Raw genomic sequence first — 14,155 nt, 5'->3', positions numbered from 1 at the left:
TGAATTTGGTTTGATTTTATTACTCTTGAACAAATCCCGGTTTTCTACTGGAGATGACGACGGGTGAAAGGTGGGGAAACGAAAATCACCCAGATTATGTAGATGTTTCTGGGTTTTCAATACAACGATTAGTGAATGTAGCGCGGATCCGGGTTATGGATTGGGTTGGAGGTCGTTCAGCATTTCTTGGAGTTGTACTGATTTATTCAGAAAGGGACAAAGATAGAAACTCAGAAATAATCTCCTGTAGAGCCCGATACCTTGTACAATGCGGACATAGAGCGGTATATGTGTGTAATGTGTGCGAGGGGTGTCTGTACTGCATGGAATTATCTATCAGATACATCGGGAAAGAAAGAAAGAAAAAGAAAGAGAAAAAGAAGAAAGAAGTGAATGGAAGATATTAACCTAATGAAATGAGAAATTAACAAAAAAAAAGTCTAAAGTGGAAAAGATAGAAAAAAAGGAAGGAAAGGATGACTAGAGAGAAAGAAAACGGAGGAAAAGAACAAACGAATAAAGAAAGGTAGAAAGGAAGAAGCAAGGGTAAGAGATGGAAAGATGGAAAGAAGGAAGAAAGGAAGGAAAAAAATAAAAAAAAAGATAGAAAGGGGAAAATTAAGAAAGAACGAAAGAAAGAGGGAAAGACTGAAAGACGAAGAGAAAGAAAAAAACGAGGATAGAGAAAAAGAAGAACAAAACAGAGAGAAAAAAGAAAGAAGAAAAGAAAGACAGAAGCCTTAGAATGAAAATGGAGTCTGAGTTGTTGGGGCCTCCATGCTCATGGTCCCATTACCTGCACCCTCCTGGGCTTGGGGTAAGGGCCAGTTTGGGGAGCCTGAAGCAGGTGCCTGGGGCTGGCTGGATGTGCTGGGCTGTCTCTCCCCTCCTCCCCACCTTCCCTCAATGCTCTGCTCTCTCTTTATCCTGCAGTCTCTCAGGGGAGGAGGGGGCTCTCTCTTCTCCTGTGGAACAAGTCTATCTTCCAACGTCAGGGAGGTCATTAATAACCAATTAGGAGGGTCATTCAGGCCCATATAAAGAGGGAAGGGCTGTTGCAAGGAGGATAGTGCCACAGTGCTACTCGGAGGAGGTAGAGGCTGCTCGGGGGGTGACTCCACAGTACTGCTGCACTAGGTGACACCATAGCACTACCACCAACCAGACCCATGATGGGCTCAGTGCTCCCCGCAGAAGCCTTGGTGCTGAAGAGTGGCCTGAAGCAGCCAGGTCTGTCCCTGGCAGAGATGATCACCTCTGACATCCTGCACAGCTTCCTCTATGGGCGCTGGAGGAACGTCCTGGGGGAGCAGCTGTTTGAGGAGAAGAACAACCACAGCAGCCCCAAAACTGCCTTCACCGCGGAGGTCCTGGCACAGTCCTTCTCTGGAGGTAAGTGCCCACCCTGCGCCCCTCGCTGCAGCCTCATCTCCTGCTGCACATTCACTGCGCACCTTTTCTTTTTCCAATATTGTAACAATTTTGCCAGTAGTTTGCATTTGTTTTTGTTCTTTTTTTTGTAAATCTTTTTATAGTTCTTTCCTTTTTTCCTTTGGATAATTGTGACTGATGGTGGGGACGACCCCTCATTGGGCTTCTCACAACTGTGGCATCTTCTCCTTTTCATGTTCCCACCAAAATCTCCTCTTTACCAACCAGCCCTGAAATCCTCGCTTTTCTCCCAGCGACTTTTCCCAGTGTCGCCCCCACTTTCCCCGCAGTTGAGCAGGGCATGTAATAGAGTCAGACTGGGGAAGAAAAGCTTTTACATTCATTTAGTTAACTTGAGTTTGACCTGAGAAAAAAAGTTTCCACTTAAACCAACTTAAAAAGAATTTAGAGAAGAAAAAAGTCGCCTATTCTTTAAGATGTCTCAGGTCCTTATTCCTCATTCATCAATCTGTGCCCCATCCAGCTCCCTTGTCCTGGCATCCGTGAAGGGGGCATTATGACTCCCATTATCCTCTATGTTCCTTTCCTAATTGACCATGAAGACTAATTCCATCAGCATTCACTTGATGTCAAGCAGCTAATCTCCCCATTTTGTAGGTGGAATTCCTCCAGCTTTGGAGCAAGTCCTCACTACATGATGCGCCAATGTATCTGCGACACTTTCCATACAGACTAATGAATTTAGAATGAGTCATTTCTTTCTTGTTGGGTTTCATGAATGCCCATCACTTTACCAGTGTGACAAATTGCTGGACGGGTAGATGGGGAGGGGGACACTATTTAACCTCTGTCTGCACAACAAATAGCCTCAAATCTCCCCCATTGTCGGAGGTTCCGTGTTAGATAAAATCCCATTCACTTGCGCCTTTTTCTCAGAAGTTTCCAATAGTTTTACATATACATTTTTTTACAGTTGTGGTGACAGTTACTGCAAAAGGCGCTGCGCCAACTAAACCTGAGCTATAGATGGGAGAAAACATATAGAGATAAAATTAACATATCTCGTTGCGAATTTAAATTGATGCAATGTGTTATTAATAATCCTGTGAAATTAATAAAATTGTGAGTGCCCACCAATGATTGTTGGAAAGAGTTTTTCTATTATTTGATAATAAGCAGAAAAACTTTTGGCAAAACAAAAAGTAAATGTTCCGTGAAATTTACAGAAGTCGTTAGAAAGGAATTAAATTAATGAGATTAAATCTTTTAATTATCAATCACGGAGATTGGATTAATCTGCAATCAGATTTGATAATTCTGCCGCAAAATTGTATCTCTATGGTGATAGATATCCTGCGACATTTATAGAATATTGGGCAATTTTACTGTAATGGTTTAAATTATTAAAAACAAGAGCAAAACAAAAAAAACAAACAAACAATTCGTTGTATTTAAGAAAATCATCAATATCTCTCATCACCCCTGTCTGGATGAGTTTGGTGCTGGTAATTACCGGCTGCTAGAAACTGAATTTACAGAGATCGGGGTTTAGGGAGCAAAGCGATGAGATAAATTAATTCCTTTTTTCTCTAAACGAAATTGTTGGAAGTTGAATTGTCGCACTGCGATTGTCGCCTCCGGGAGATGCGCTGAGCAGCAGTTTCCAGCGCATGAGCTGCTCCCGGCTGTGGAAAGTTCTCCTGCTCAGGGTTTCCATTGCCCTTTCCCCTGCAGAGGTGCAGAAGCTCTCCAGCCTGGTGCTGCCCACAGAGGTCATCATTGCCCAGAGCTCCATCCCCGGGGAGGGATTAGGGATCTTCTCCAAGACTTGGATCAAGGCCGGGACTGAGATGGGACCGTTCACCGGCAGAGTCATCTCCCCGGAGCATGTGGACCTGTGCAAGAACAACAACCTGATGTGGGAGGTGAGTGGTCCCCATGAGGGGGGCTCAGATAAGATCAGATGATAAACACCCCCCAGGGGAGGAACTAACTGAATGAGATGAACTGTATCCAGCAGTCCCCAGAGATTAATGGAGACCATTGATGTCCAGCTCACAGCTGCAGTGCTGCTCCATTGTGTCAGCTGTCAGGACAATTGGAGTAATTGACCCACTGGAAGGTGATAAGACTGGGGGCTGTCCATCACCTGAAAAAAAGCCCCCAGTCCTGCTTACAGCAATGGTCCAGGAGTCTACAGGACTGTGGTGACACTATAACTGTCAGCATGCCATGACATGTTCACACTGGGAGTTGTAGTGTCACAACAGTTACTGGGCAATGTAGTGTAATGAGAGGGAAGCTGGAGCACCTCCATCATCAGAGATAGATAAATACTATATAGACATGAGATGGATGGATACATATATACCTGATAAACTATAAAGGACAGATAGATAAATACTATATAGACATGAGATGGATGGATACATATATACCTGATAAGCTATAAAGGACTGATAGATAAATACTATATAGACATGAGATGGATGGATACATATATACCTGATAAACTATAAAGGACAGATAGATAAATACTATATAGACATGAGATGGATGGATACATATATACCTGATAAGCTATAAAGGACAGATAGATAAATACTATATAGACATGAGATGGATGGATACATATATACCCGATAAACTATAAAGGACAGACAGATAAATACTATATAGACATGAGATGGATGGATACATATATACCTGATAAGCTATAAAGGACAGATAGATAAATACTATATAGACATGAGATGGATGGATACATATATACCTGATAAGCTATAAAGGACTGATAGATAAATACTATATAGACATGAGATGGATGGATACATATATACCCGATAAACTATAAAGGACAGATAGATAAATACTATATAGACATGAAATAAAGAGATGATAGGACAGTCACATACATAGATATGTGATAGATAGCTGCTATAAAGTTATAAGATAATAGATAGATAATATGAAAAAATATAGCAAAGCAGATCCAAAAATGGTGGGTGCAAAGCTTTTTTGGGTACAAGTCCAATATAATATATGAAGAAAAATAAACAGAACTCCAATAAAGTGCAAAAAAAGTGGAGGCCTTTTTATTAGCCCATGTGGCAACGTTTCGGTTCTCTAGAACCTTTCTCAAGCTCAAGCACCAGAATAATGTGGAGCTACTAAATTGCAACATGTGGATAGATATGAGATAGATGATGGACAGATGTTTCTATGAGGCCCTGCATCGCCCATCATTAACCATTTGTTGTCCTCTCTCCTTCCCAGGTCTTTAATGAGGATGGCACTGTGCGCTATTTCATTGATGCCAGTCAGGAGGATCACCGCAGCTGGATGACGTACATTAAATGTGCACGCAACGAGCAGGAGCAGAACCTGGAGGTGGTACAGATTGGGAACAGCATCTTCTACAAGGCCATAGAGGTAACACTCTCATCATCTCCTAGATACCATGGTGGTTGGGGGTCACCTTTGGGCCCAATGGTCTGGATAATATCTAGAACATTCTAGAATCCTGTCCTCACAGGTGACATGGGTCTCTGGCCTGATCTTACCACCAAGGGTCCATTTCTGTCCATGTTCCTCGCCCTTGATTGACTGACGTCTAGAATGTTCTGTGCGCCTCTCAAGCTGGTAATGGCCTCTGTTAATCGCTGTCAACCGCATGTAACAATAGGATCCGCTGGCATCTCCTTGGTGCAGCGGGAAGACGACTCCTCTTTTACAGGAAAAAATCAATTTGACGGCTAACAAATGGCAGGTTACGGGGATTGTGGCGCTGAGCGCTGAATACAGGCGTCCCCTCCGCACGAGGCTGGAGCGCGGCCGCCGCTGTAAACATTACTTACCTAATAGAAGCTTCCGAGCACCCGGCCATTTGTTGATTTGCTTCTGATAAGCGATGTCACTCTTCTCTCTTTGTGAGGGGAGAGGGGGCGGCTGCAGCTCAAAGCCTCTGAATATTACCTCACCTGACACCACTGGCGCACACAAACAGAAAAGGGCCCCTGTGCAAGAACAATACATGGGCCCTTTGCAGTCCACTAACTCCTCATAATGCATGATTCCACCTGTTTTGTAGGTGGACATGGGCCCCCACACCTCTCGGGCCCCTGTGTGGCTGCACAGGTTGCACCAATGATATGTCTGCCCCTGCCTGACACACTGGAGCTGGGACCACAGACCGCGTAGACTCTACACAGCCCGTACTCCATGTCCCACTGTGTCGGGCTCAAGGTCATAGCTCTGCCACATTGTGCAGCAGCCGGCATAGCACCCGCACCGCCCGCCCGCCCAGCACAGCGCAGCACAGAGCCGCGCATTCATCTCCCATCTCCCCAGGTTGTTATATTAATTGTTGCATGTTAATAACCTCATTCATTGAATGTCCTTGGTAACCAAGGAGCACAACACCAGGAGTCACAGGAGACAGCGAGGGGCATCGGGGGGATGGAGCATAAGGATGTGAGGACAGGGATGGCGACGACTGAGGAAACTTCTGCCACCACTGGGGAAGTAAAGGGGGCACCACAGCTCCAAATATCAGGGGTTCACACCCAAGTCATAGCAATAGATTAAAGCAAGCTATTGTTCTCTGGGGAGAAACGACTATACAATCTATTATTCCCTGTTATCAGCCATTACTGGGGAGAGGAGACTGTAGGACAGGGAGTACAATCTATTACTCCCTGTTATCAGCCATTACTGGGGAGAGGAGACTGTAGGACAGATGAGTACAATCTATTATTCCCTGTTATCAGCCATTACTGGGGAGAGGTGACTGTAGGACAGGTGAGTACCATCTATTACTTCCTGTTATCAGCCATTACTGGGGAGAGGAGACTGTAGGACAGGTGAGTACAATCTATTACTCCCTGTTATCAGCCATTACTGGGGAGAGGAGACTGTAGGACAGGTGAGTAAAATCTATTACTCCCTGTTATCAGCCATTACTGGGGAGAGGTGACTGTAGGACAGGTGAGTACAATCTATTATTCCCTGTTATCAGCCATTACTGGGGAGAGGTGACTGTAGGACAGGTGAGCACAGTCTATTACTCCCTGTTATCAGCCATTACTGGGGAGAGGAGACTGTAGGACAGGTGAGCACAGTCTATTACTCCCTGTTATCAGCCATTACTGGGGAGAGGAGACTGTAGGACAGGTGAGCACAATCTATTATTCCCTGTTATCAGCCATTACTGGGGAGAGGTGACTGTAGGACCGGTGAGTACAATCTTTTACTCCCTGTTATCAGCCATTACTGGGGAGAGGTGACTGTAGGACATGTGACTACTATTGTTCAGTCCTCATATCTTTCCATCACTATAGGTAGGGCCATTTCCCTGATTTCTGTGATGTTGCAGTGCATGATGGGATGCCTCACCTGTATGATCCCGCTGCAGTGCGGCGCTGGTTCCTTACCATCTCTTTCTTTCCTGCAGACGATCCCTCCAGACCAGGAGCTGCTGGTGTGGTACAGTAATTCTCAGAACACCTTCCTCGGTATCCCCGGTGTGCCCGGCTTGGAGGAGGAGCAGAAGAAGAATAAAAATGGTGAGCAGTGGGGCAGACACAGACATAGTCATGGCTGAAAGTCAGAAAATGAGGAAGCAGCAGAAATTTCTGCCTCCACTGCTCCTGCATTATCTGGTACTTATGCGCTAAGTACCTTGATTTTTATAAGTATATTCTGCCTAGCAGTAATGCAGTTCAAATTTCAATATGTCATATATTCATTGTTTGCCCACATCTTAGCTGCTGTATTATTTTGTTTGCATTTCCTGGAGTGTCCAGCAGGGGGCTGAGACCCAGATGAGTCCAGTTCTGATGATTCAGAGATCAAAAAACGTACATTTATTCTGTAACTTTTTCATATTGTTTCCCCCTCAGATGATTTTGGTGGCATCGATTCCTCCGGTCCAGTCCTGTCTGGCCGCATGCGCTGTGTGATCTGCCACCGAGGCTTTAACTCCCGCAGCAACCTGCGCTCTCACATGCGGATCCACACCCTGGACAAACCCTTTGTGTGCCGCTTCTGCAATCGTCGCTTCAGCCAGTCTTCTACTCTGCGGAACCACGTCCGACTGCACACCGGGGAGCGCCCGTATAAGTGCCAGGTGTGCCAAAGCGCCTACTCGCAGCTGGCTGGCCTCCGTGCCCACCAGAAGAGCGCCAGGCACCGACCCCCCAATGGATCCATGCAGGCCCACTCCCCCACCCTGCCGGTGCCGCACCCGGCCTCACTGGCGCATCACATCCCCACCATGGTATTGTGAGGACAGACTTATACAGACTTTTAGTTACAGCTTGGACTGTCGCCATTTACTTCCATCTCTCCCGACTGTCTGCGCATTTCTTAGCCGCTACCAAAAATGATAGCTGTGGATGTAGGTGACATAAGAGAGGGCTCATGTATGAGGCGCGAGGCACCAAGTGGCTCTTATTTTGGTATTTTTTTGAGGCTCAATGCTGCCCCCGCTGTATAGATCAGGGGTAACGTGCTGCCCCGAGCCAGTGCACTACCCCTATACAGTAATCGCCTCATAAGGAGCTTGCAAAATAACAATTAAATCTACGGGGAAAGTAAAAGAAAAATAAAATCCAAAATATTTGAAATTGGAAACGTATGGAAAAAAATTCTCAATTTCGACCTAAGGCTTTTTGTATATAGGAGTGTATAAATACATAAATCTCTATATAAATATCTATACATAGACACAGAGTAAAGATTATATCTATCACCTCTATAGTATGTATGTATGTATATATATATATATATATATATATATATATACACACACGCACAGCTCCAGTGGAAAAAAAAATTGAAAACTCCTCGAACGAGTCACTTTATATCCTGTAAATATTCTCTGTAATATCTTTGCTGCTATCGGCCGAGATTCCATGTATTATACCTGTAAGTAATTTGTACCTCTCTGTACCTATCACATGTTCCCAATAAAAAAAGAAAATATATTTTGTGAAATGATTTACTTGGAAAATAATTCAGTTTCTTTCCTTTGCTTCCATTTTCTTTTATAGTTAGGTTTAAAAACTAAAAAAAATGTCAAACTTTAGTATCGTTTCACACAACAGACGCTTAGTTTTAATTGTTTTTTTTTTAATATATTGACACTGGATCAGATGATTTCAGAATTATCTCTTATAATATACATTTATGATGGAGCAGACTAATAAGTACTTTTTTTCCCCATTTTTCTCTTATGTATTTACCGTAACTTGATAAGTGGCTAATTTCTATATTATTTTTTTACCCACCCTTTAAAAAAAAAAAAGAAAAAAAAAAAGAGCTACTGTAATGGCCTATAAAAAAATCATCGTCTCTAACACTGCAAGGATTTTTACTTTTGCATTTTCAAAGTTTAGAAAATTGAGCTGTTGATAAGATGAAAACAATTATTCTCTCATCATTATAATCGTTTCTAATCAATTTCCAATTAGCAATGAAAGTTTTATTTTTGGGGCAAAGATTAAAAAGAAAGTACAAATAAGTAATTATATAAATAGAAAGCACATAATTATATAGATTTTTATGTTTTTTTTTACATCTTGTTAGTAAACATATATATCGTTTTTAACTTATATTTTTTCACACACACACACACACATATATATAAAATATATACCGTATGTAAAATATATGAGAAAAAAGCATAAATATATTAAAAACAGTTTATATTTGTAGCTAATATTTTTTTACACATATGTGTGTACATATAAATGCTTAAAAAATATGAAATTTAAAACTACGTATATATAAAAAAGAAAATAATATATGTATAATAAGTTTATAAAGAGTATATAGATATTCATATGTATATAAAGATTATAAAGAAAAAAATTATATATACATACACACATGCAAACATTTTTTTAAATAAGAGCTAAAAAAAGATACATACATATATATATATATATATTTTTTACTTAGTTTGATATATATATTATTTATATTACCTCATTTTTTTCTATGCATTTATATATACATGTCTATAAAGTAAAATTATATTGTTTTTCAAATATAATCAAATCAACTATAACATAATGTAAAATAATTGAAATGTAAAAAAGAAAAACCTTCTTACAATTAAACGTCCTTTTTGACCAAAAAAATCGAATTTCTAATAAGAAAATCATGTTAATAGACATGAAAATAAAAAAATTGAGCTAATTAGGGCATAAGGCGTGTTGCCTGCATTCTAGATTTACAGGTGATATTAAGTGTCTGTAATATATGTACTGAAATGTGATAAAACATTTAAATGTTTTTTTTTTGTTCTAAAATTGAAAAAATAAAATGTGAAGAAATCAATATGAAATAAAAAAATAAAAGTAAAGTGATGCTTGGACATCCACGTCTGGGTCTGTGATGGAATTCACAACAGTTACACATGGTATTACATTTAATACAAAGGGGAAAAAAGGACATGCAAATTTTCACAGACATGTTGTTAAAAAGCAAATAAAATTTGTTATTTAAACAAAAAAATAACATTTTTCATAAAATAATAATCTAAAAATCGAATACAAAAATTAATCTATTTATGATTTTCTTAGATAATATGACATTTTTTATAACAAAAATGACACCTATTTTAAAAAGATTCACATTTTAGAACAGGCGCCATCATTTCTCTGATCCTTGACATTCTCATGGCAGGATACCATAATTCGGTGGCTTTAGTGTGTTGATGAATATAATTATTTTAATTGCAGGTGGGAGTTGACAATGATAAAAACAAAAAAACGTATACATATGGTAATTTTGACAATGTGCTTTTCGGGAGCGGGGTGATTTTGCGCTGGAGAACTGATCCTTTTTTTATTTTACTACAACAAAAAAGACCAGTGCATTCTGGAAACATGCCTGAAAATCGTCACATTTGGGTGGCGCTCCCTCCGCACCGCGTCCTAATGCACTTGACAATGGTTGGTATCTGGATACAATGGAATGTTTGCTGCGGTAACCTTGTTCCTTGTTGACCCGCTTTATGTCATCCACAATGCAGGATTATGGTGGAGGATGCGGGCACAATGCGCAGCATTTCTCTATTAGCTACAGTGCCGGGTTATGACTGTCCTATTGTTAGCGGAAAATTGAGTTTTTAAACTGCTTACTTGACCCCCCCATCAGGAGAGCGCAGCAGCGGCTGCTCAATTAATGGAAATATCTTCATGTCAAACACAGAATCTTAATATTCATGAAAACATCACTCTTGTTTTTCAGGTTCAAGGCCTCAAATAATTAGAATCTATTGCAGATAATAATTACTAATATCTGTAGTATTAGAAATCATTATCAATTATCAATTTATGTATAAATATTTATTCATCCAATATCTAATACAATTAGTCTTTCTATCTACCGGTATATCAAATACCTATGATATTGTAACTATTCCATATCTATTTATATAGTGTCTAATGATCTATTTATCTCCTGTCTATATCTCATACCCATTTATATCCTATCTAAATTATCTATCACCATCTAATATCTATCTACAGTATCTATGTAACTGATTATCTAACATAATCTATAGTATCTATCAATCTATGTATCAGATTATCTATCTAATATAATCTACAGTATCTATCTATGCATCAGATTATCTATCTCATATCTATGTATCTGATTATCTAATATAATCTACAGTATCTATCAATCTTTGTATCTGATTATCTAATTCATATCTATGTATCTCTCTGATTTTCTATGTATCTAATATCTATCTATCTACAGTATCTGTCATCTATTTGATTATCTGTGTATCTATCTCATAGCTTGTATCTCTCTTGCTCTCTCTCCCGTATGTATCTATATCTATCATTCTGCTCTTGATCTATTGACCTCGCCCCATCGTTACCACTTTCCACGATTTGTTCCGTCAGTTGCGTTGTACTCATTTCTGTACTATTAGCGTCGGTGATGAATTATGGGAAATACGAAAAAAAAAGCGAACAAAAGCCGCCAGATTTAGCGCAGAAGCTGGAACCTTTCAGAACTTGACGTCGTCATTAAAGGGACAGTAGCGGTGAAGTGTCAGGTGATGAGCGGGGGTTGTCACATATTGTCTGTGTGACGCTGACCCCTGAGCGTCAGGAGGTGACACGGCGCGAGTGAGACGAGGCGCGGGCGCTTCTTCCCATAGAGGAGGCCTCGCTGTAAGCACTTATTACTGGCAGTGAATAGACGCCTGTGTCAGGCAGGAGAATGGGCTTGTTGGCTGACAGCGCTTCTCGTATCCTCGCGTCTTGCACAGCGGGGGGCTGCGCTGAAATGTCTCAAAATACAGGTACAACAACACGATGAAAAGGCAGCGGAGAAAACACGAAAGCCTCGCTTGCCTGACAACACCGCCCGCCACATTCAGGGAAATAATATGATGAAATTATAACGCTCTCCCGGGTGACGCGGCCGCGGAGCGCACGATGCGAGCGTATGTTCTGCAAATGGCGCTTTTATGTTCTAAATGTGAAAGAAATGACAGGAGAAAGAAAAATCCAGAGATGAGACAGAGACCGCAGCTCTGCGGGGAAGAAGAACGAGGAGAAATGTGTATGAGTGTAATAAGTGCACATCAGTTATCTGTACATGATAGGTGCATGGATACATAGATACAAAGATAGATACACACGTGATGAATGGATGGATGGATAGATAAATAGAAATACAGCCGTCTCTGTAAGCACTGAGATGTCTGCAAACATTGAATTATGAAACTAGAATGAATTACTGCCATATAGAATACACAGGTGCATCTCACTAAATTAGAATATCATCAAAAAGTTAATTTATTTCAGCTCTTCAATACAAAAAGTGAAACTCCTATATTATATAGAGTCATTACAAACAGAGTGATCTATTTCAAGTGTTTATTTCTGTTAATGTTGATGATTATGGCTTACAGCCAATGAAAACACAAAAGTCATTATCTCAGTAAATTAGAATAATGAACAAAAACAACTGCAAAGGCTTCCGATGCGTTTAAAAAGGTCCCTTAGTCTGTTTCAGTAGACTCCACAATCATGGGTGAAATTCATAGGAACAATAGTAGGGAAACCAATATATATCTCTTATATCAATCACAATAATACAATACTAGGATCCTACCATATATTAGGACTAAATATCATGGTCAATTGCCATAAACATTATCAAAAGAAACCCACAAAGGATGATCTAGAGGCCATATTGTAAAACTACATTAATCTTTATTGGTATCAAAAATCAATCACAGGGCATGGAAGTGAACAGAGCACAGTGCAATTGGCTATGCATAGAGGCGCGCAGCAGTGAAGATACATAATAGAGACAGTAAGTTAAAGAGTATAATTTATATATATGTGTATCCCCCCTACACATCCAGGGATCAATGGGTATGATAAATATAAGAATGAGCAAGTATAGATCGATCTTAGTATAGTATGTCACTCTTAAGGGTAGTATTGAACCACTTCAGTATGTGCAATGCTATATATACCCACATACTGGCCAATCATTATAGGGTAGATCGCTTGTAGAATAAATTTTTACCGCTAACACTGGTCCACATATGTACCCATATACATTAAGGCTTACCTATATCAAACAGAGACTTGGAAGCGGTGACAAAATGGAGGGGATAAGTGTATGCTCCATGCTGGCGGCCTTGCACATACTGAAGTGGTTCAATACTACCCTTAAGAGTGACATACTATAAAAAGATTGATGTTTTGGGGGATCGAAATTTGGGGGAGATTCACAAGGAGTGGACTGCTGCTGGAGTCATTGCTTCAAGAGCCACCACACACAGACGTATCCAGGACATGGGCTACAAGTGTCACATTCCTTGTGTCAAGCCACTCATGACCAATAGACAACGCCAGAAGCGTCTTACCTGGGCCAAGGAGAAAATGACCTGGACTGTTACTCAATGGTCCAAGGCAGGGGTCCTCAAACTTTTTAAACAGGGGGCCAGTTCACGGTCCCTCAGACCATTGGAGGGCCGGAATATAGTTTTAAAAAAAAACTATGAACAAATTCCTATGCACACTGCACATATCTTATTTTATAGTGAAAAAAAACAATACAGGAACAAATACAATATTTAAAATGAAGAACAAGTTAAGTTAAATCAACCGGTATTTCAATAGGTAGGTAACTGTACCCAATAGGTAGGTAACTGTACCCAATAGGCAGCATAAGTCCTCAATAGGCAGGTAAATATCCCCAACAGGCAGCATAGGTCCTCAATAGGCAGGTAAATATCCCCAACAGGCAGGTAAATGTCCCCAATAGGCAGGTAAATATCCCCAATAGGCAGCATAGGTCCCCAATAGGCAGGTAAATGTACCCAATAGGCAGCATAGGTCCTCAATAGGCAGGTAGATGTCCCCAATAGGCAGCATAGGTCCTCAATAGGCAGGTAAATATCCCCAACAGGCAGGTAAATGTCCCCAATAGGCAGGTAAATATCCCCAATAGGCAGCATAGGTCCCCAATAGGCAGGTAAATGTACCCAATAGGCAGCATAGGTCCTCAATAGGCAGGTAAATATCCCCAACAGGCAGGTAAATGTCCCCAATAGGCAGGTAAATATCCCCAATAGGCAGCATAGGTCCCCAATAGGCAGGTAAATGTACCCAATAGGCAGCATAGGTCCCCAATAGGCAGGTAAATGTCCCCAATAGGCAGGTAAATGTTCCCAATAGGCAGCATAGGTCCCCAATAGGCAGGTAAATGTCCCAAA

The 14,155-nt window shown here is 40.8% G+C and overlaps 1 protein-coding gene across 1 annotated transcript; it reads left to right on the top strand.

The window, feature by feature from the left end:
• The first annotated feature begins 945 nt into the window (after nt 1–945).
• On the top strand, nt 946–8,906 carry PRDM12 (PR/SET domain 12). The gene is made up of 5 exons (XM_073637860.1): nt 946–1,392; nt 3,127–3,317; nt 4,669–4,824; nt 6,845–6,956; nt 7,293–8,906. Exons 1-5 carry the CDS (start codon nt 1,170–1,172, stop codon nt 7,676–7,678), a joined length of 1,068 nt encoding a protein of 355 aa, XP_073493961.1. The 5' UTR covers nt 946–1,169; the 3' UTR covers nt 7,679–8,906.
• The last annotated feature ends 5,249 nt before the right edge of the window (nt 8,907–14,155 follow it).

This window comes from Phyllobates terribilis, unplaced genomic scaffold, assembly GCF_046119375.1.
Source record: "Phyllobates terribilis strain yellow unplaced genomic scaffold, ASM4611937v1 Scaffold_7__3_contigs__length_470593459, whole genome shotgun sequence".
NCBI classification, from domain to species: Eukaryota; Metazoa; Chordata; class Amphibia; order Anura; family Dendrobatidae; genus Phyllobates; species Phyllobates terribilis.
Note: the sequence above shows the minus strand (reverse complement) of the source record. Positions and strands in the feature narration are given on the sequence as shown.